General features: G+C 45.7%; 1 protein-coding gene across 2 annotated transcripts in view; it reads left to right on the forward strand.

Annotated features, from left to right (window-relative positions):
- Positions 1–20,980, forward strand: part of LOC119016766 (ephrin type-A receptor 7) — a 166,011-nt gene that overhangs the window by 101,829 nt on the left and 43,202 nt on the right. For both annotated transcript variants that reach the window (XM_037092999.1, XM_037093000.1), the window contains exons 4-5: positions 3,737–3,892; positions 10,372–10,701. In XM_037092999.1, coding sequence (XP_036948894.1) covers positions 3,737–3,892; positions 10,372–10,701 — 486 coding nt within the window. The remainder of the gene's footprint in view (positions 1–3,736; positions 3,893–10,371; positions 10,702–20,980) is intronic.

The following is a 20,980-nucleotide window of genomic DNA, read 5'->3' on the forward strand; positions in this document are numbered from 1 at the left end:
GCATGGCTTCAAAGACACGTGAAAGGTTTCAAATGCGTGGCACGAGATCCAGAATCTTCTTTAAGGTGGCAAACTATTTATACGCCATTGGATGATACAGTGGTTGTGTATGATGCGATGATAGATGACCTTCCTTCAGTGAGCTCCACCCTCCCTCCCTGTTTAATGTCGGCTCTTTGTACGTCACGGAGTGTCTTGTCTTTCCGTCTCTCGCACGCCATCTGTCTGTCCGTCCGTCGTCGTCTTAACAATCTCTCGCAGCAGTTGGTCTCCCGCCTCTTCCCCCACCCACCCGTGTTATATGGGCTTGGCATGTCGCTGCATATCTATATTATTACACCTTGAAGGAATATGTCTCTATATGTGTGCGTGCGTGTGTGTGCGTACATGTGCTGCCATGTTCCATTTAATCGAGGCTCCCAGTTGGCACCCGGGACAAATTGATCAGTTGGTTTGCCAGCTGTCCTGGCAGATCTCTCCTTCTGTCTCTCTATTTCTCAAACCAACCCCCCTCTCCCTTTTTTTTTTTTTTTTCCCTCCCTGGCGCTCTCGTCTCCAGTTTAACTTGTATACCTTGGCAATGAAAGGGATGAAGAAGAAAAAAAACACACGTCTTCTAATGACTGAAGTGGTCTTCCTTACGAGCATCTTTTCCCCCCCGCCGTTGGACGCATTTCAGAGATTCCACATTCTCCCATTGGCAGATGGCTGCCGGCCCGTTTTGACTGATGTGACCTTAGCTGGCACCGGCTGTTGGCGGTGGCCGTCGAATGATGCCTCGCTTGCAGAGAATGATGGGCAGCGGGCGACGCCAAGCTTCTTTTTGTTATCTGAGCTGCACATATTGTCTTGATACACCCCTATCATTAGACACACGTTTCCGAGGTGGGCCCGGCGAAATGTGTATCCGCGCTGAACTGACGAGATAAGTCGGAAAGAAACGCGGCCAGACACGAACATGGCTAGCCCAGCTTTTAAGCGTGATAGGTAGAAAATGCGAAACCCATTTCCGTTCCCATAGATCTATGCATAATCTCGCCTTGATTCGGGTGCTATTCACGCTTGATGTCCTTGGCGTGGCGAGGGAGGGATAGTGGCAGCACGGTCAGGAACAAAGAGCGTCTACTCCAGAGCTGCTCGATGGCGTGTGTGCGGGTGTGCGGGTGTGTGTGTGTTTTCTGTTATGTCCCCGTGCTTGGCTCTGCTGTGAGCTGAAAGCGAGAGGCTTTTCTCTGTGTAATGACAGATATTAGAAAGTCGATTACAAGGTTCTTACTGCCTCAGAAAGGCAACTCGCAGGCACACACACACACACACACACACACACACATGCATGTAGACAGGCGCAAGAACACACTCGCTGTAGCCGGAGCCAGGAGAGGCTGTCGAGGCCCACTAATCGATGTGTGATGGCAGGCCTTTTGTGCGCGTGTATATGTGTGTGTTTTGTTAGACCGGCTGAGTAAAAACGAGGCGGGATAACAGAGGGCCCCCCTTCGTTATTATGCCCGCGTTTTGATGAACGTCCGTAAGCCCGAAGCATTTTGGGGACAGCAGCCTTTGTGTATGCGTCGTTGCACCCGCTGTGAGCGCCTCGGATTGCCTCGTCTCCAACACAGGCCTGTCCCTCTCCTCTCTGCCGACTTCACTTTATTCCAGCGTGATGTGGCGCCAGAGGTAGAGGCGATCCTCGAAAATCTGCGGCCGTCCCGTCAGGTTTTGTTCGCCGCTTGGCGTAATCAAAGAAAACAAAACAAAATCAACTGACAAGATGAAATATCTTACAACTGACAGAGCCATTCACCATCTAAATTACATTTTCTCCCTTTTAGCCATCACAGACTTAAGCTGAATCGCCTTGTTTAACTCATCTCAAAGCACATAAACCAGATTAAACTCACCAAAACAGCCTTGATTTGTCTTTCCGCAAACAAACATGGCTGGTTGAAATGAATCCCTTTTCATCAATGAACATTCTGTTGCAGAGAGAAATATATCTGGGCTAACATGCTATCAGCAGCTAGTTGCTACAACCAGTCAAAGCTGTAGAGCGAAGAGTAAGCAGCTGTCAGCGGGTAGTGGTTAGGATCATGGATCCTACCTGTTCCAGCTTGACCATGTTTGTGTTGTAATTGCTAACATCGCTAACTTGGCCAACAGTTTACTCAGCTCACTTGTCTAGCTGGCTAATTGTAGCCACTCAGTAGGCACAACTTTGAATTAATCTTCTAGATTTTTTAAACATTTTATATATTTTATATATTGTCTTGACTGCACTGTAGTCTTATCTTGAGTTGTTTTTTTTCTCCTGTAGTGAGATGGCACATTGAAGTTTCGTCAAATTTAACAATGAACCTGGGCTGTCTGTCTTATCCGTCCACCTGTCAGTCGACGTATCTACCCTTCTAGCCACTTTCCCTAACGTGGGAATTTTTACTCATGGAAAAAGGAAAGCCTGTTGGAGTTTGTGCAGGTTCCTAATTGGAGGAGGGAGGGTTAAATTAAGGGAAGGGCGGGGATAAGACACGGGGCGAAAGGCAAGGCAACGCGAAGGAAAAGAAAAGCCAAGGAGAGTGTTAAAGGGATAGATGTAAGACAGATATATTAGGAGCATAGGAAGAGAGCGTAGGAGAGAGAGAGAGCGATCTTACCAGAGCTGTTAGAGTCAACTAGAGTAGTTCAGTCTCAGAAGAGAGGGAGAGTAGAGCGAGCCGGCTCCCTGATTTCACACCCATTATCACCTGCTACAAAGGCGCGATGAGTGGAAAATGAAGCCGCATAGAGGGAGAGTGTAAAATAACCTTTTTTAAAAAATTTTTTTATTATTATTCTGTGTGTTTACGTGCCGCCCCATCATCGCGCACACACACACTCACACACACACCGCATTGATGAGCTCCTGTGTTACACGGTTGTGTATTCTTGCGAGCCGCGCGACGTAAGGTCACGGGTGCTTATCACCCTCGGCCACATTCTCACCTTCCTCATTCTGTCTTATGTGTGTGTGTGTGCAGCAGTTGAGCGTTGCCTACTGTAGAGGGAGATATTGGGGGGAAGGGTCGGGGATGGGGGGGAGCAATCAAATAAAGTGGGGAGATGTGGAGAACAATATTAAGTTTTGGGGTTTCTTTTTTTTTTTTTCCCTGCACACACAACGCCTCGGCTTTGTGTTCTCGCGCTGAGCTGGTTCAGATCCAGCAGCAGCCTTTGATGCCACTCGCCAAGGCCACTGATCACACGTAATGCCAGAATTGTGTTTGTCAGATGGATTAAGCCGAAGTCTCCTCCGCTCTCCCCCCCCCGTTAATCATATCTTTTATCTCGTCTGTACCTCCCTGCGGATTCACTTGCTTTCCCCTCCATTCATTCTTAATTTTCTCTCTTGTGAATTATAAGGGAGATTATGGAGCTTTTTTTTTCTTCTTCTTCTTTCTCGGGGTTTAACGCGCTGCTCGACTTGGCAGAGAGTTTCTGTTCAAAGAGGGGGAATTGGCTTTAAATTATTATAAGAGCTGAGGAATATTTCATAACCCTCCTTTTGTAGGGAGAATTGGAGGTTTCGGGTTTCTTTCGCGCGTGATTCATGTGTTTATCCCCTCTGGAAGTATTTGCCTTCAAAAGTGGATTTTTCTTGTTAACAAAAAAAGGAAAAAAAAAGAATTGTAAGATCGTATTTTTCCAACACATCCTAATGTGCTGTATGTCTGTGTGATCTTGTTTTTTTCCCCCTCTCCAGCATGTCCCCCCGGCTCCTACAAGATGTCCTCCAGGCAGCAGGAGTGTTTTCCCTGCCCAGCCAACAGCATCGCGGAGGATGAAGGATCCGTGGTGTGTGTGTGCGAGGAGGACCACTTCAGGACTCCCCTGGACACGCCCTCAGCGCCGTGCACAAGTAATAAGATCATACGCTTTTATATTCCCCTGCATGTGGCTGTTTTTTCCTCGTATCATTTCATCTTGGCATTTTCTTGAATAATTTCCTGTTTGTAAGCCAATCATTATCACACCCACCCGTTCCACTCTTGGCCTCTTCATCCTTAAAGACCGCTTTGCCCCCCCCTCCCCAGGTTTAACCCGTCCTTCACCCTGCATCCTTTCATCCGCCCCCCAACCCCCACCCCCTTCTCTCATCTCATCACCTTGTCGTCTGACCCACGCCCACCTCGCTCGGCTTCTGTCCCATCATCCATCCTCATTCTCCCGTCTCCAGCTCCTCATCATCGCCACATTTCCATGTCTCTCCACCTTCACCTCTCCTTCACCTTATGTCACTCTTCTAGTATCATATTCTTGTCATATAGAGAAAAAAAAACAACTAAAGACAGTTTTTGTGTTTATTTTAATCATCCCAGATTGTCAGCCAGGATCAGGGGATTTATTTTGACAGTTTTAGCTGCGATACCTTTTTTTTTTTCAGACTATCCTTCAAAATCCAAGTAAATTGTCGCCAACAAAACCTCATCTCTCACCTCTTCTCTCTGCCCATGTACAACTCACAAAACCAGCAAACCTGCATGAAGGAGGACTAAATTAAGTAATTTTTTAATTACTTTACATTATGCTCAAACTCGTTTAATGTTTCAATTTGATCTGTCCTTTCTTTAAACCTCATTTTAGTTTGTAGTCTTAAACTAAGATTACATTGAAGATTACTTTAAACTTACACTTGAGAAGTGTACTTTTTAAAGGAGTCATAATATGGTAATTGTCTGGTTAAGAATAGGTTTACATGCTTTAATGCTCTAAAGATTCATCCGTTATCTCGAGCTGTTTTAGCTCCTGTCCCTTTAAGGCCCTACTCCTGAATCTCCCAGTCCGATCTGATTGGTCGGCTCACACACGCCTGAGCCAGCACTGTCACTGTCACTGTCTGTCGTCTTCTCAGCTTCCAGTTAGCCTTATATGCCCGTATTCTAACGTGAAGATGGGAAATGGTGATGTCAAGAAGTCACAAATTAAAGGGCAGGACTACAGACTCTTCAGGAGCAGTGTTTTCTGCAGGAGAGAGGAGCACCTGTTGGTGCAGACTTATCTACATACTGTACATAACACACTGATGGAAAGGTAGAGAACGAAAAAACATAAAAGGCCTCCTTGAAACCTACACTTGAGGAACTGAACTTTTAAAACAGCTGCCTTTTTTTAATAGATTGAGCAATGAAAGGTTGAAGTGCTCGACTCAGTTGGGTTTTATAATGCTGCTGAATTTCTATCGAGACACACTCACCAAGGACACAAAGATCTGACTAACTGTCAAAAATGGCGGGGAAAGAAATGCAGCTGCACCACCAGCACTCCTGCTCCAGGTGTCTTCGAGAGCCACCGGATGATTCCAGATGGTGGATGGGAACCTGTTTGGCCTTCACAACTTCACAATAGCTGCAAAAAGCAGACTTTTTAAGTTTGTGCCAATCTTTCAGTAACTGTCCCGTATCACTCAAAGTGCCTACAGGTCCCTGGGCAGGTCAATGTTACATGTTCGCCATCTTGATGGATCTTAAAGGGCCAATGTGTAGTTTTGCTGAGCAAATGCAAATGCAGAATTTAACGTTTGCAATATTAATAATACAAACTCAGAATTTATTTTTATTTTTTCATACCAAATAAACTAGCTGTTCTCAAAAGAGATAGGTCTCTAGGACACTGTGTAACCCCAGATGACAGGGTCCGCCAAACATAAAAAAAAAAATAAACAGTATGAAATGGTGTTGTTGTTTAGTGAAGTTTTGTTTATTCAGTCACAAAAACACTGAAACATGTTTTATTTTATGTATTTAGGCATTAAAAATCAGTCAGCGAGGATCTTTCTCTTCTGATCAAAATTTCCTCACTAAACCTACGTACTGCGCCTTTAATCTTAATCACGTCCACGACCATATGTTAGCTGACACCAGATGAAGTCACCCACTTAAATCCAGTCCTGGTTTGATCAAAAATTGTGCATTATTTCATATTTTTAAGCATATGCTCCCCCTCTGGACCTGCGCGTGCACCCTTTCTATTCCATCTAATGGTATACACGCATTAAGGGTCCGTTGACAACAGCCATTTTCTCTTGCCTTTTTAACCTCCATCCCTTTCACCCCCCATCAATCCTTCATCCTTCCTCCTCACATCGGGTCAAGATTATACAGTATATCCATCCAAAAAGCCCATCACCCCAATCTCTCCATCTTTTTGCTTAACCTTGTGCATCCTCTCCATATTCTTCCACCTTTTTTTTTTTTTTTTAGCCTGACATTACAGATCCATTTTCCGCCGTACATCCATTATCCCTCCCATTCACACGGACCACCCTATCTTCTCCCACCCCCTTTTCCTCTTGACCCCCTGAACGCACACTTCCCCTCCGAGCTCTCCGTCCCGTCTGCTCGGCTCAGCCGCTCATCGCTCTTCTTCCTGCCGATTGCCTCCTCGCATTTGCCTTCCCCTTCATCCCTTCACGCGTGTTATCACCCCATCCCTCTTTCCTCTGTCAAACCGAAAATCTCATCCCTCTGTCCTCGAGCGACAAAGTCCATAATCTCATCCCTACTGTCCGCGCATTATCCGTTCATCCCTCACCTCTTAGCTTTTTCTCACCCCGTCTCGCGCACACCCAATACCTTTTTTGTCTCCAATAAAGATGCACTACAAGGCCAATAAGACAAAGACCATACAGGGGAGGCCTATTGATTCCTGCACAGAGACCGGCTTATTGATATAGCTTAGTAATTAGATGGAGGAATAATGGGCTCTATATCCTGGTCCTGCTCAGCGCAGTAAAACCTTAGGGTCATTCGGTCGGTGCGCGCGTACGCGTGTTTGTGTACATGCACAACCGCTGGTGTGCACATACACATGCGTACACAAGTGTGCGGTCATACTAGCTTTTTACGCTAACTGCAACGGAGGGGTGTAATTACAGTATTGATCGCTGAGCTCTCTGATCCCTGCGTGATAACATTTATAGGAGCCTAATGACCACATTAATTATGCCATTGATTCGGTAATTATGATCACCCCCAGATTCGGCTAATCCGCCGCATGGTGCGGATGAGGAAAAGAGAGAGAGAGAGAGAGAGAGAGAGGAAAAAGCTGATGAATCAAGAATTAGATATAAAGAAAGCCGGGTTTGATGTGTGCGCCTCATTATCCCAACAATTAAAGAATAATACGTGATTTTATTATTTCCCATCACCATCAGTGCCTGTGAAATGTCTCAGCTCGACTGTGTTTGCCACCCTTGTCTCTTTGAAATAACAGACCCTTGACTCTCACCTCACACAGCTACATTATTTCAAATGAGAGTCATGATGTTATACTTCCTGACACGTTTAATTACCATTAAAAACGATGAATATTCACAAGAATCCCATTACAGCACACTGTTAAGTATTTCCTGTTGGCAGTGAGGAGGCAATGGTGATTTTTTTTTTTTTTTATTTTGTACTCAGGTTCCGCTGAGTGGAAGTACTGCTGACAGGGCAGTGATTGTAGCATAATAACTATAACGAAAAATATATCTTAAAGTAATGCATAATGTTTGTCAATGTGTGTCCCTGTAAATGGGTTTTTGAAAACAGTGGGAGCTCCCCAGTGGGAGGATGAAGTTGCGGCATAATGATTTTAACTCCTGGCAGAGGAAGTAAAAGCACACATGCAGACTTTTCATGGACCTTAATGGAAATAGTGGAGGGAAAAAAAACAAAGGTTTGGAGGTTTGGATCTGCCTCAGAAAATCTTTAACATCAATGTATCAATGCCTTATTCACTGGAAATATAAATCTATACTAATGCTGGCATACATTTTAAAAGGATACGAGTTAACAGGTATGATATGTAAAAAAGAAACATGACATCCATCAAATTCATACTAAAGGGCAGCATATGACCAGAGTAACTGCTAACAGCTGCTGACTGTGGCCGCCACTGGCTAGTTAGCTCAGTTAGCATCAAAGCTAGTTGTCTGGACTGGGAACTGTGTTGAGTGTTGGGTGTTCATACTGCTAGTACCAGAGCTTTGGACCAGAACACGCTGGGGTTAGCATGCTATGCTAGCATGTCTCTACAACACAAAATATCGATAGTCATAGTCGAAACAGTTATTTCTTCGCATTCGGTTCATCATTTTAGGTAATTTGGAATATTTTCCACTAGAATCTTATATATTGCACCTTTAACATGTCTGTGATCTAACTATTTTCTAAGAGGGAGTGGTGTATCTTAGATATTGAGCTAGCAGATACAGGCTACTTGAAACAACATGGTCAGCATGGACTTTTAATGAAAACTAGATACGGTGCCGGAGTCTGAGCCCAGTCGCTTCTTATAAAAGCTTCTCTGCGGCACATAAAGCCAAAAAGGCTTGACTTCCTGGGTACAAAATTACCCGTATCCTCTATATTCTCAGACCTGGTGTGTGGTTGTTTCAAACCCTGGCACTCTTCCTTTGGGTCTAGAATATCATTGCTAGCTAAAAATCGGCTAGCCAACATATTACCTACTATTACATTCCTGCATTTGTCCCAGCCAGCATGTTTTTTTCAGGCTTTATTGGCAAAAATTGTAAAAACAACATCAGGAACATGTTTGTTTTGGAGCAGCAGTCAAGAGGGAGCCAGAGAGTCACTCGGGTGAAGGGGGCGGAAAAGGAGACGAAAAAGACGGCAACAGATGGAGACCGAAGGAGGGCAAACGGCATTGAAAGAGTCGTGGAGGTCAAGTTTCAATAAGCTGCGCACAAAGAAGAGAAACTACAAGAGAGAGAAGGGAGTGTAAGGCAGAGGACACACCAAAGAAGAGAAGGATGTCCAAAAAATAAAGGCCCAGCTGTATCTGCATCAGCTGTGTGTGTGTGTGTGTGTTCACACTCCGAATGCTCCCTGGGCTTATGTAACTCCGCGGCCCCACGTGTGTCCGGGAGCAGGACGCAGCTGTGTGGTGTGTGTGACGTGTGTGATGGCACGCACAAAGCAGCACACCTTCACTTATTCATCTCACAGCACATGCACACACATACAGGGACACATATAAAATTCATGACCTTTAATGGACCTTAGCTCCATTCGGCCTCAGTGCGCATTGGACCTGCAGGGAAAAAGACACGGGTCAGCCAGGACACTGACTTGGTAATGAGATACAGTCCTCCGGCCTGACATTTCGCAGCCATTTAAATACTCGACTGTATACTTTCAGCTCTTTTGTCACATGTGGTGGAGTTTTTTTGTGTTTTTTTTTGTTAACTGCATCCAAAGCCCCGTGCACCGGGCGGTGAATGATGTAACTTTCCCGCAGATTTCATTTGGCTTTGACAATTCCAGCATGATGCAGACGTACATTATAATTATCTCACCGCAAACTTTGACATACGCAGCTCTGTCACGGGCCGCTCAGACTGTTGCCACGCGTCTGGAATATTAAAAGAAAACAAAACCTTGTTTTCCAAATCAGAGTCACGTTCCAGGAGAGTTAAAAGCCTTCTCCATGACAACTCACCTTTATTTACTGACTGTAAGTGGAGGATTTGTTCTGCGCGGGGCTGTTGACATAAGTGCATAATGGACAAACGTATTATTCATGCACGTGCACGCGTACACTCAGATAAAAGACAACATCAATCACCTGATTGATAATCCGCTGGTTGGAAAGAGTTTTTTTTGTTTTCAGCAGAATGAACGGCCGTCAGTTCTTAGAACAACGTTCTCTCCTCTTCGTCTGCATCATCAGTAATCCCTCCTTCACGATAATGTTGCATAGACTCCGCGATTTCAATTGCCCGTTCCCATTACAGCACAACGGTTGCCAACGAACCAATTTCTTAACAACAAATCCTGGATCAACCAGGATTATCGTACATGATGTGCAAGCTGAGGCCCTGCGGTCACAACCACAGCACCCGGTGCACTCAGACCGTCAGTCATGTGAAAAAACTTTGAGCTTTAACAACGTGGTGCTGCAGCTGTCTCTTTAAGCTGTGCAGGTAATGTGTTACGGGCAAATGCATTATTGCTTTTATTGATCCAGGGAGGTTTTATACAAACTGTTATTTTTTTTCAGGAAATGCCTCAATTCATATTTACAGTCACAGATTACGATGAGTGGAGAGCAGGAGGTCGTCTTTTAGGGTGAATGATGCTGTTGCTGATGTTTGAAAAAGTACTGGTGTTCAGACCTACAAAAAGTCCAGTCCTGTCTCTATTTCTGCCAGATTAATACATTCTTTGAAGAACTGACCACTTGTTGGATTCCTGCTCCAAGCCCACAAGGGGCAGCTTATGACGAACTGCTACGCGCAGCCGTTCGCTTCAACCAAAATTCTTCCATACGACACCTTTAAGGGTGTAACGATGTATGAAAATGCATTTTCTTTACTCATTCTTGTCTCTCCAGGGCCACCCTCCCCGCCTCGAGACCTGGTCTACACCCTGAAGCAGTCCACGCTGATCTTGGAGTGGGCCGCACCGTCCGACACGGGAGGCCGGGCCGATCTGACCTACAGCGTGGGGTGCAGGAGGTGCGTCGGCAGGCAGTGCGAGCCGTGCGGCGCCAGCGTCGGCTTCGTGCCCCAGCAGGTGGGCCTGACGGAAAGGACGGTGACCGTGGTCAACCTTCTCCCCAACACCAACTACACGTTCACCGTGGAGGCCTTGAACGGGGTGTCAGAGCTGCTGCCGAACAAGCGGTTCTACACGCAGGTCAACGTGTCGACAAGCCTGCCCGGTGAGTCCCAGTTCGCTTGTGCAGAGTGTGTGTGTGTGTGTGTGTGTGTGTGTGTGTGTGTGTGTGTGTGGTTATACACAAGTTTTTACATATTAAAACAAAAGTAGTCTGCAGGTAACAGACAACAGCTGAGCGAGAATGAGGTCACAGCACATTTCCAAATAAGAAGATGCTGCTTAACTGAAACAAACCAGCACACTTAGATGTCCACAAGACTCTTTCTGCATTAGACCACATTACGTGTCAGCCGAGAATGAATTTTTAATCGGCCTGCGCCGCATATGTTTCTCAATTTGAATATCTTACAGTAGGCTACATTCAAGGGAACTCTCTTTTGCTAATTCGAGTTAATTTTCCAAGAAGCTCTTCCAATAAAATGAATATTTGTGCTATTTCGCTATAGATTGTGCTGCTGTTAACGTTCAAATCCTGGCTGTGAGGGAAAAGATTATCTCCACGGCTACAGGATGTGATCTTTTGTAAATGAGTCTACCAAGGAGACTTAAAACATGGCCTCGCACAATCCTGCGGCCTTCGCTGTGTAGAAAAACCTCTGACTTCTGAAGTTCTGTTTCATGAACTCATTAATTTCTCATAACATCGGTGGGGAGAATTGTCAATTCAGCGAGGTGTTCCCACACACACACACACACACACACACAGTATATGCATATCCGTACTTTTAGATAAAAGTGCGCACTATGGCTCTGTGCATAAATAGATGAATGTCTCGGACACACAGGGACTGTCGAACTCGCTTGTGCATGCAGCAAAGTTACATCTCCGAGCATGCAAACACAGCCACATGTGCATCCTGTGATGTGATTTTCATTCATGTGCTACACTCATAGCCCCCCCAGTGCACCCGTCGCTGCAGACGGAGCAAGAAAAGTCTCACCGGTGGAGGTGATCTCATTTTCATCAGCACAAGTCTTCAGCAGGCCATTAGCCAGGGACTTGAAAAAAAGCACTTTGCCAAGTAGCCCCGTCAAGCAGCTCCGTGACGGCACTATTTGAAGGAGCTCAAGTGTGAAAAGACCAAACACACACACACAGACACACACACACAGACAGACTAATAGGAAAAACCCTACAGGAACACACTCCGGCTCGTACGCCGACAAACAAAAACCCGCACATCCATTTACGCGTCAAACCCACTGTGCATATTTATTTTTTGTTTTTTTTGAAAAATCTTTGTTTACCCTGTTTGTTTGATTATCCTTTAATTGGGAAAACGCTGAAAGAAATATTATCATGAGTCATAATGAAGCAAATGTGGTGTGAAGGTGGGGAGAGACTGACAGGTGCTGCACACGGAGGCAGGTGATGGAGAAACAACGAGGAAGTGAGAAAGATGGAGTGTTTTTTTTTTTTTTTTGCCACTAATTGGAAATTAGCTCGGAGAAATGTTCTGCATAATGAATGGAGAACTGTTAGTCATATGTGGGTGCTCGGATGGCAGCTGCACTGCATGTGGGTCTGTGGTTGGTATCAGGTGAGCTTTAATAGTTTGCTATTCGGTAGAAGAACTCAGAAGGAACCATGCCTGATTTAGCTCATCTGTTCATGAGCAGGGGTCGTGACGGTGCGGACACAGAAGGGTTAAGAAGATTGCTGAAGGGGGTATTTTTTAATGAGTGTGTGTGCTTCTCAGTGGCCCAGATTATCTTGTTGACCAACTGTAAATGTTACGTAAGCGGAACATCTGGACGTGTGGGCCACACGGGGTGGGTAAGAGGCTAAAGGCTGCAGCTTTACGTGCTCCGTATGCACCGCTTCATCTCACGGTGCTGGGTTAAAACCACGGCGTTTTCCGAGAAAAGCAATCTTGTTTTTGCAGAGATAATTCAACGTGTTTGACCTCTGCAAGTCATACATCTGTCTTAAAGCTGCATTAAAGGTGTTGTCTTGTCGAATTCATACTCAAAACAAATCAGGAACAGGGACTTAGAGTCACCGCTTACTGCTGCTTACTGTAGCCACAGTTAGCTAGCTAGCTCAGTTAGCTGTGCAGCTAGCAGTCCCGACTCGAAGTTGGAAGCACCTGGGGTGTTTACATCGCTAGAGCGGGAGCTTTGTAACGAGACAGACCAGGGCTAGCTGGTTAACATGCTAACAGTAGATTTATCTGCAACGCAACATTTTTTTATGCTTTCAACTAAAATTCTTGTCGTACATGTTGCACCTTTATGCAATATTTGATCATTAGAGAGCAGAAAAGACAAAAACCAAGGCTCAGAAACACAGGCTAACTTTTCAGCTAATATTTTCCTTCTTATGCATCGAGCAGACACAAAAATGTATGGTCATCATAGTTCTTTAGTTGAATTTCTAACCACCTGACAAATTAAATTAAGTGTTCACTGTCACCTTGACCCCTTTTTTGAGATGTGACATCCCGAGAAACAATTTCCAAAAGTCTTTGTTTGCTAGTTACTCAACCTTCTTCACCAGTCACTGCCCTCCTTCAAATCATGTCTCCATCTTGAATCTTTGAATGCTTTCTCCTGCCGGGTAGATTGTGTTCCATCTGCTTCTTTATTGGAGGGATAAGTAAGAACTGCTGGCCAGTAACCCCCGAGCTACAAGGTAAGGGACGCTGCATCAGAAAAAAAGGACAAACCCTGAGGTGATTAGTTTCCCCCTCGCCGACGGTTCTTTCAACCTTTCTCCCTTTTATCTCCTCGTCCCTGTCCGTCTGTCTCGTCAGCAGTTGCCATGGCATTGATTCGAGGTTATTATGGGGTATTAGGGTGTGAGTTGTCCCGCTAACCGTGTCATCCAGAGGGATTGGACAAGGGGTTAGCAGAGTGTGTTTGCAAAGGGTTTTCAGAAGACTTTGTGTGTCAGGGAGGATTTAGACTGACATTTGGTGCTGGGTGTTTAATGCTGCCTGACTCTCTCTGTGTGTGTGTGTGTGTTAGAGAGAGAGAAAGAGCTTTTGAAAATGGTATTTGATTTTGATTTTGTGCCTTAGAATTACGTCTCGTGTGTCTCACCAGACCTCGGCTTTACACACACGACCAGCAGAGCGTGGACCAGATCAGCAGCTAACCAACCGAAGACCTCCCCCCCACACAAACCCCTCGTCCCAGCTATCCTCGATGTATAGCTGTCCCCTCAGGGGTCAAGTGGCTCAGGGTTTTGTGAATGTCAGCAGTGGCACGAGGAATCAGATTAGATGGATTTTATTTATCCCACAGCGGGGACATTCACTTGTTAGAACAGCTCAAGATGCAACAAGTACAGGACAAGTACAGGAAGAGTCGGACAATCTGCTCAGTCGTATCAGGCGTGGGAGGTGTTTTATAGATGGTGGAAATACTCAACATCAAGTAAAACTTGAGATGGATTGTAGATGTAGTATGTAACTTTTTTTGTTTCAGAATGAAAGTTTAATTTGGTTTGTTGTTGCTGCGACTTCCAAGGGGAACATGAGATGATATGTGTTCAAAGTCAAAAATTCAAAAGTCATTGTCTCTATTATTTGAAGCAATACATTACATTTAAAGGGCAGCTCCACCAATTTTACTTTAATGTGTGTTTACTGGTATTGGGGAGCGCTGCTGCTCATGTAAAGAGGAGAGCTGCATGCAATCGGACACACTGCCTCCAGCGATGTCACAGTATGTTGTTTCATGCCAGACCAGTGGACTGCGCTTCAAAACCCTGGTTGCATACATTAGTGCAACATAGATTGCACGCAGCTTCCTCTGGAGCTGCTAAAGGCTTCACGTTTTTTTTGTGTTTTTTACTGTGCAGTCGTACTCCCCAAGACCTGTAACCACGTTTCAATGTGTAAAAATTGGCAGAGTTACCTTTAAAATTTAACGCTCACCCTCTTTCACGTGCCAACCTCTTCATCCCTCCATTTCTTGGTTGCATTTTTGACTAGAAACGCAGTCCGTTAGAGGTTAATTTCTTTTGAAAAGTAGGCAAATAAGATGCCAGCCTGACTCCATATCCGGCCCATTATTAACGTATCAGACAGCTGAAACTATCAGAGAAGAGAACATAATGTTTTCCGTCCGCGTTTAGCATCACAGCCTCAAGCTAAACCCGCGAGGACTCCGTGTGCCTTGCGTGCTCCACAGGATACATTCAATGTATTTTTCATGTAGAGAGAGCAGGCGGTGTAATTGTCGGAAAAAAATCCCGGGCAGCCGGGGTCAGGTGACAGAATCGATAAAAAAAAACAAAAAAAAAACCTTGTGTCCGTACATTCGTGTGCAGCAGCCCTACACCGAGACTTTACACCATCAAAACTCACTGACCTTTATGAATACTGCAGCGGGGATTTGGAGCAAGGCTAACACATAGCAGCACACACACACACACACACACACACACACACACACACACACACACACACACACACACACACAGACACTCTCACTTTCTCTCTCGCCACCTCATCATCTCTTTATTACTTTTCGCCTTTTTTCCCCTCCCCTCCTCCTCCTCCCCTGTCTCCTATACCGATCTCTTCTTTTTTTACCCTCTATTTCCTCCCTCATTTCCCCCCACCTTTATCCTTTCCTGCTCTCCCCATAAACTCACTATTCTTAGATGGTTAATTTCTCTCCTTTCCTCCTCCTCCTCCTCCTGCCTCTCCATCCCCGACCACTCTCCCCCCTGCTATCTTCTCCTTCTCTCCTCGACATAATCTCCGCTGCCCTCTTCCTCCTCACCTCTCCTGCTCCGCTCTCTATCCTCTCTGCTGCAACTCATTCCCTCGCTCCCCACCTTCTCCGACTGTACCATATTTGTTTTTTCTGCGCACAGTAAGCTTGTTAGCAGCAGGGGGTATGGCTTAGCTTGCAGCTGAGGGGCCAAGAAAAGCCCGAGGATTTAAGGGCATGGTCTGAGATTGGGGTATAAAAAAAATAAATAAAAAAAAAAAAGGTGCTCAGTGATGTTTTATTACAGCGAAAAAGCCCAAACCACACACACACAGACACAGAGGGGGTCCAATTTAGATTCATGCACAGACTAAGATTGTGTTTTCTAAGTGGGTGAAAACTGAAAACTGAATTCTTCAAACTAGCAACATTAAAACCAAATGAATTTCCTTAAAAGCGTCTCCTCAAGCTGGATTCTTGCACATGCACCGTGGAAAGAGAAGTGGATTTTTTTTGTCCCAGACGGACGGGGTTTTTTTGAAAAAAAAAACAACATTTTTTTTATTTATTTATTTTTTTTTTTTATCAGAACTCTCCAGGCCACCGAGGGGGGAAAAGGGGGGAGTTTTGCACGGTGTGTCATGGATGGATGGATGGATAAAAGGAAAGAGAGAGAGAGAGGGTGTGGGGATAGAAAACAGGCCTGGGGTTTGCGTGAGGAGATGGGGGCATGGGGCTGGGGTAAATGGGGGGATCATTTTTGCCCCGGGCTCATGGGGCCCCTTATCCAGCTGTGGATTAGACATGCATATGTGTGTGTGTGTGTTTGTGTGTGTCTGTTTGTGTGTGTGTGTGAGCCATACACGCATTTACACGTGTGCGCTTTGTGCTCGCGTGCCACACTGCTTCACGCTTGATTTGTGTGTGTACAAGAAAAAGATGCGATAATGACATCTTGCCTCAGAATTGTTCACTGTTTGTGTGTGTGTGTGTGTGTGTGATCAAAACACACTTGGGTTGAATGTCTCGGCCCCCAGTGGTACATCCAAAGCGCTTTAGCTGAGGCAGGGGGGGAAAGATGGGAGGCGAGGGGGAGGCTGTGGAGACGGGGGCGGAGGTGCGGGTCAGGGAGGAGGACGGATTGGCATTTCAATATCCTGAGAGGATTACGGGCCGGGCTTTAGATGGCTGGTCCCCGCGGAGTTACATGCGCCCGGGAGATGGACGCATAAAAGGGAGGAGAGGAGAGAGGGATGAGGGGGAACGGGAAGGGGTGAGCGGCGCGGCATTGTGAGTGGGGACGCCTCGTGGGTGCAGAGGAGGAGGCGGGGGGTGAAGAGCGACAACACACACAAACTCCTCTTCAAAATGGCGCTCACGCGGGAGAAACTTCTTCGGGTTTACGAGTTCTTGTGCGTGGAGATGAGAGGAGGGCAGGAAGGTCTCAAGAAGAGAAGGAAGGGATAGGAGGGGAACATGAAGACGGAGCGCAAGCGGGGAAAAGCGAGACGAGCAGCGCGGCGTATACAGTTTAACACATTTGAGTTTAAGGGAGGCAGAAAGCAGAGTGAAGGTGGTTAGAATTCTGGATTGACTGGTGGAGGAAGCTCACAGATCATTTACTCAAGTACAAGTGTCAAAAGCACGACGAGAAATGACTCCGTTCCTTTAGTTTAGTAAAGGTCCCACATTTAAAAAGCACAGTCTGCTAAATGTAAAAAATGACTAAAGTGCTGATTCTGTTATTATATTATCAAGTTACTCGACAATATTAAAGGAGAAAAAGTTCTCGGGGGCACAAATATGTATCCATTTTTGGGGAAAATTCATTTTTTGTGACATATCGCTGAGGTTCAACACTTTGGGCCTCGAGCAGTTACTTAAATGAAGTCGTCCGAGAATATTTGAAGTCTGTTTTGTAAATTGTGATCAGCTCACAGGCATCTGGAACGATGACAACAAGCCTTAAAATGGTTTGGATCCACTGCTAGAATCTTTCACAGCGCTTTGTATTTCGATTTGAGGATTGCTTCAAAAGTTACTTAGTAAAGTAGACTGATAGTTTTAAGTTGTCCAAACTGTTTAGTTCACAGAAATGAATGAATGTAATCGTCTACACTTGATGATTTCCGAGGTCCCGACATTTAAAGTTTACAGTGTAGGGTTTGTGCCTGGCCAGGGTTAGGGTTTGGATTAGACATGTAAGGTCAGGGGTCAGAAAATAAACCCAAGTCCATGTAAAGTCCCCAAAAAAAGTATGTCTCTGCAATCCAATTGGCCAAAAAAGGGGCGTGGCACGAGAAGGAACCTATAACCAAAAGACGCTTCACTTCTAAACACATTAACGTAACGTGACCAAACTAGTAGAGTAGCATTTAGTGTGATGTCAGTGGAATATCACATGTTTGAATGATGAAAATAAAGGAGTGGAAACGGAGCGATGGAGTTGACGTAGCACCTCTCACGATTTCCTCCGTTCACGTTCCACTTCGACAAGTCAAATATTTATAAATCTGAATTAACTCGGGATCACACCGCCGCTCGATCGTCACTCTCAGGTAGTGTTTGTTTCTTTCCTCTCTCTCCGCTGATTGAGCGCTCGTCTGCATTTCTGTCGTTTAGCTTCCAGTAGCCATTTTCCCTTTTTTTTTTTTTCCCCCCTCCACTTTCACACCTCTCTGTCGTCTCTCCCCTCTCGAGCCCCTCCACGTTGGAGGCGTTTGGATCCTTATTCTGCCTCCTTAATTAGAAGTGATGGGGAAGGTGAGGCTTCAGCGGGCACCAAATGAATAGAGTCATCAAGCTACTTTTCAGGACTATAGCCCAGCCACTTAAGACGCTTTTTCACCCTGTGATGGGAATTTTAATTGCCTGCCTCTTGGCTTATAATTGGAGTCTATGAAGAGGCGCTCTCAGGGTCTTTAGTGTGTGTGTTCTGTGTGTGGATTTTACAGGCCGTTTCTTGTTGTTTGGGGAATTGTGGCGGAGCAGAAAGCTCGCAGGTAGTTGATGGCACGCTCGCGATGCCATCCTCGCAATCAGAGTGTTTTTACACGAGGCTCGGGGGCTTGTCTTTGATGCACGTCGTTCTCTGGAGGGAGGGGGGGCGAAAACGGGTGAGAAACTCCAAAACGTCACAAAAGGAAAAGTTCAAACTTCAAAACGGCTCTCTCATTTCCTCCGTCTAATGCCATGTGAGGTCTCTTCCGTGCCTCCGTCGAGCGAGGCCGGGGCTGTTGTTTGCGTGTGCGTGCCATCTTTTTTTTTTTTCTCGTGCGTTGCTGGAGGCGAGGGGAGGTTGGCGGCGTCCTGCTGTGCCGGAGAGAGAGAGAGGAGATGCAGCTGTCTGTCTGAATGACAGCGGGCTCTGATAAAGCAGTAGGTGGGAGACAGACAGTTCGGCTCATCAGACCGGCGATGCACACAAACGCGCACACACACACACACAGATGCATCTCTTCATTCGCTCTGACACTTTTACATCATTTTCAAACACAGATACAGCTCCTGCTTTTCTTTGTGCACGACTTCTTTGATTTTTCACTTTCAATCTCGGTAAAAACATAAAAACAACATGGTGTGTTTTTGTTTAGATATTTAAAGTGTTTATTTTCTTTTACATCTGCAGTCCTTCTCATGTTCCCCCACTGGTGAAATGTAGCTAAATACACAACGATTGTACTCTTCTGTATATGCATTTCCATGTCAAGCCATTTTGTCTCCTCCTCAGAATAGATGTGTTTTGTTTGTTTTTTCTCGTGTTGGGAGGGTTTACGAATTACCTCATTAAAAATGGCGTCACTAACCTAACATGAGTATCCCAATAATGAAGAAATGTACCCTGATTACTTTCCATTACTTTTGGATTACCACATATGAAATGTCAATCCACTGTGTCAGAACACACACTTGGATATCATTCTTTCTTTTGAAATTGTAATCCTGTTGTAAACACCCCCCCCCTTTTTTTCCCAGGGGCAGCTGTAGCTCAGCGGGTAGAGCAGGTCATCTAGTGGAAGGTCGCTGGTTCAAGTCCTGGCTCCTAAATAATGTCTTTTTAAAGTCAGTTTGGGGCTCTCTGGGCTGTTGAGGCTTGGATCATGCCTGACAAGCTGTGTGGAGTTGATGCTTTGTGGACTGCAAAACTTCATTGGCTTTCTATCAGCACGGAGGGGGGAGCAGATCATGACTGAATCCTCCTTTTTGGGTGAACTTATCCTTTAAGTAAAAAAAAAAACCAAAAACATCTAAGCACTCCCTCCGGCGCTTTATTCTCCGAACCCAAAACACACTTTTATAAGATCGCCTCCTCTTCTCCACATGTTTGGCTCGCACTTGCCTTGAATTTGCACTCGCACCAAACCTGAAAGCGGATGCAGAGATGTGAGCGTACGTGTGCACGCATCCGCTCTCCTTGCAAGTCTGCCGGGGCAGATAGAGTGTTTTTTTCCACACCTTCTTAGCCAAAACCCCCACAGCACGATTGGGTCAGCCACTGTGTGTGTGTTTGTGCATGTGTTTCTGTGTGTGTGTGTGTGGCTGTTGTTTTTATTTGTTTGAGGCTTCAGGCTGAGGCTGTCTGGCTTGACGGACATGTCGTGATCAGACCAATGCCTCTGCCTTTAGGCTGAAGCACACTGGGCCCGGAGAGTGTTCTGAGTCAGTCAGTGTGCAGCTGTCAAGAGCAGTTTAAGCAAGAAGGGCCAAGTCGTTCTCCCCTGATGGGGTTGTGGGTTGCCAGATTTGACAGATTTCCCGGCCGAGCCAACAGGTTAAAGGTGGTTTTTTTCAGTGTTCAGCGGGTCCTTTGTCTTAAAATCATCCTGTAATCTCACCCGACGAAGATCCCTTATGCCACATGTGTCAAACTGATCCAGTAAAGGGCCGCTGTGGCTGCAGGTTTTCATTCCAACCAAGCAAGAACACATCTGATTTGGATCAGGTGTGTTCTTGCTTGGTTGGAATGAAAACCTGCAGCCACAGCGGCCCTTTACTGGATCAGTTTGACACCACTGCTATGCCATCAGTCATGTGCAGGAATGTTTCACATCTTCATTGTTAGTGCATATTCAGGACCTGGTGTTTTTTTGTTTTTGCACAGCTGGATTATGTTGATCAGGCCCTTTTGAATGCATCGCACAGACGGAGACTCTTTGTCCCGTTCGCTCATTCGCTCGCTGTTCTGTGCTTTCTCTCGCACGCCCACCTGCTGACTGACACATTTAATCATTCCATCACTGAGGCATGCTCTCTCTCTCTCTCTCTCTCGCTCTCTCTCTCTCACACACACACACACACTCTCAGACACGCACACACATGCACGCAGCGCGGCGGATCAGTCCCTGCGACATATAATCTTGTAGTTTAGATGGAAATGTGTCCTATGGAGGTGTCTTCCCCGCACCATTCCTCCCTCTAACAGACAAAAACATACCAGATTTTGTCTTCGTGTTACGCTCAGACAAGACTCCAAACACCTCACCTCCCATTTTCCTTGCTATACTGACATGAATGGTAATAGCTCCAGTCTCTGACAGCATCTGGTCACCCCACTTCTGAAGCAGGATCCCGAATAATATCGTTTTCCCCGTTGCTCTTTCTTACAGTACGTTCCTACTTTGGTTATTTGCTGCAGAGCAGAGTAATTGTGTGTG

Source organism: Acanthopagrus latus, chromosome 3 (genome assembly GCF_904848185.1).
Source record: "Acanthopagrus latus isolate v.2019 chromosome 3, fAcaLat1.1, whole genome shotgun sequence".
Classification (NCBI taxonomy): domain Eukaryota; kingdom Metazoa; phylum Chordata; class Actinopteri; order Spariformes; family Sparidae; genus Acanthopagrus; species Acanthopagrus latus.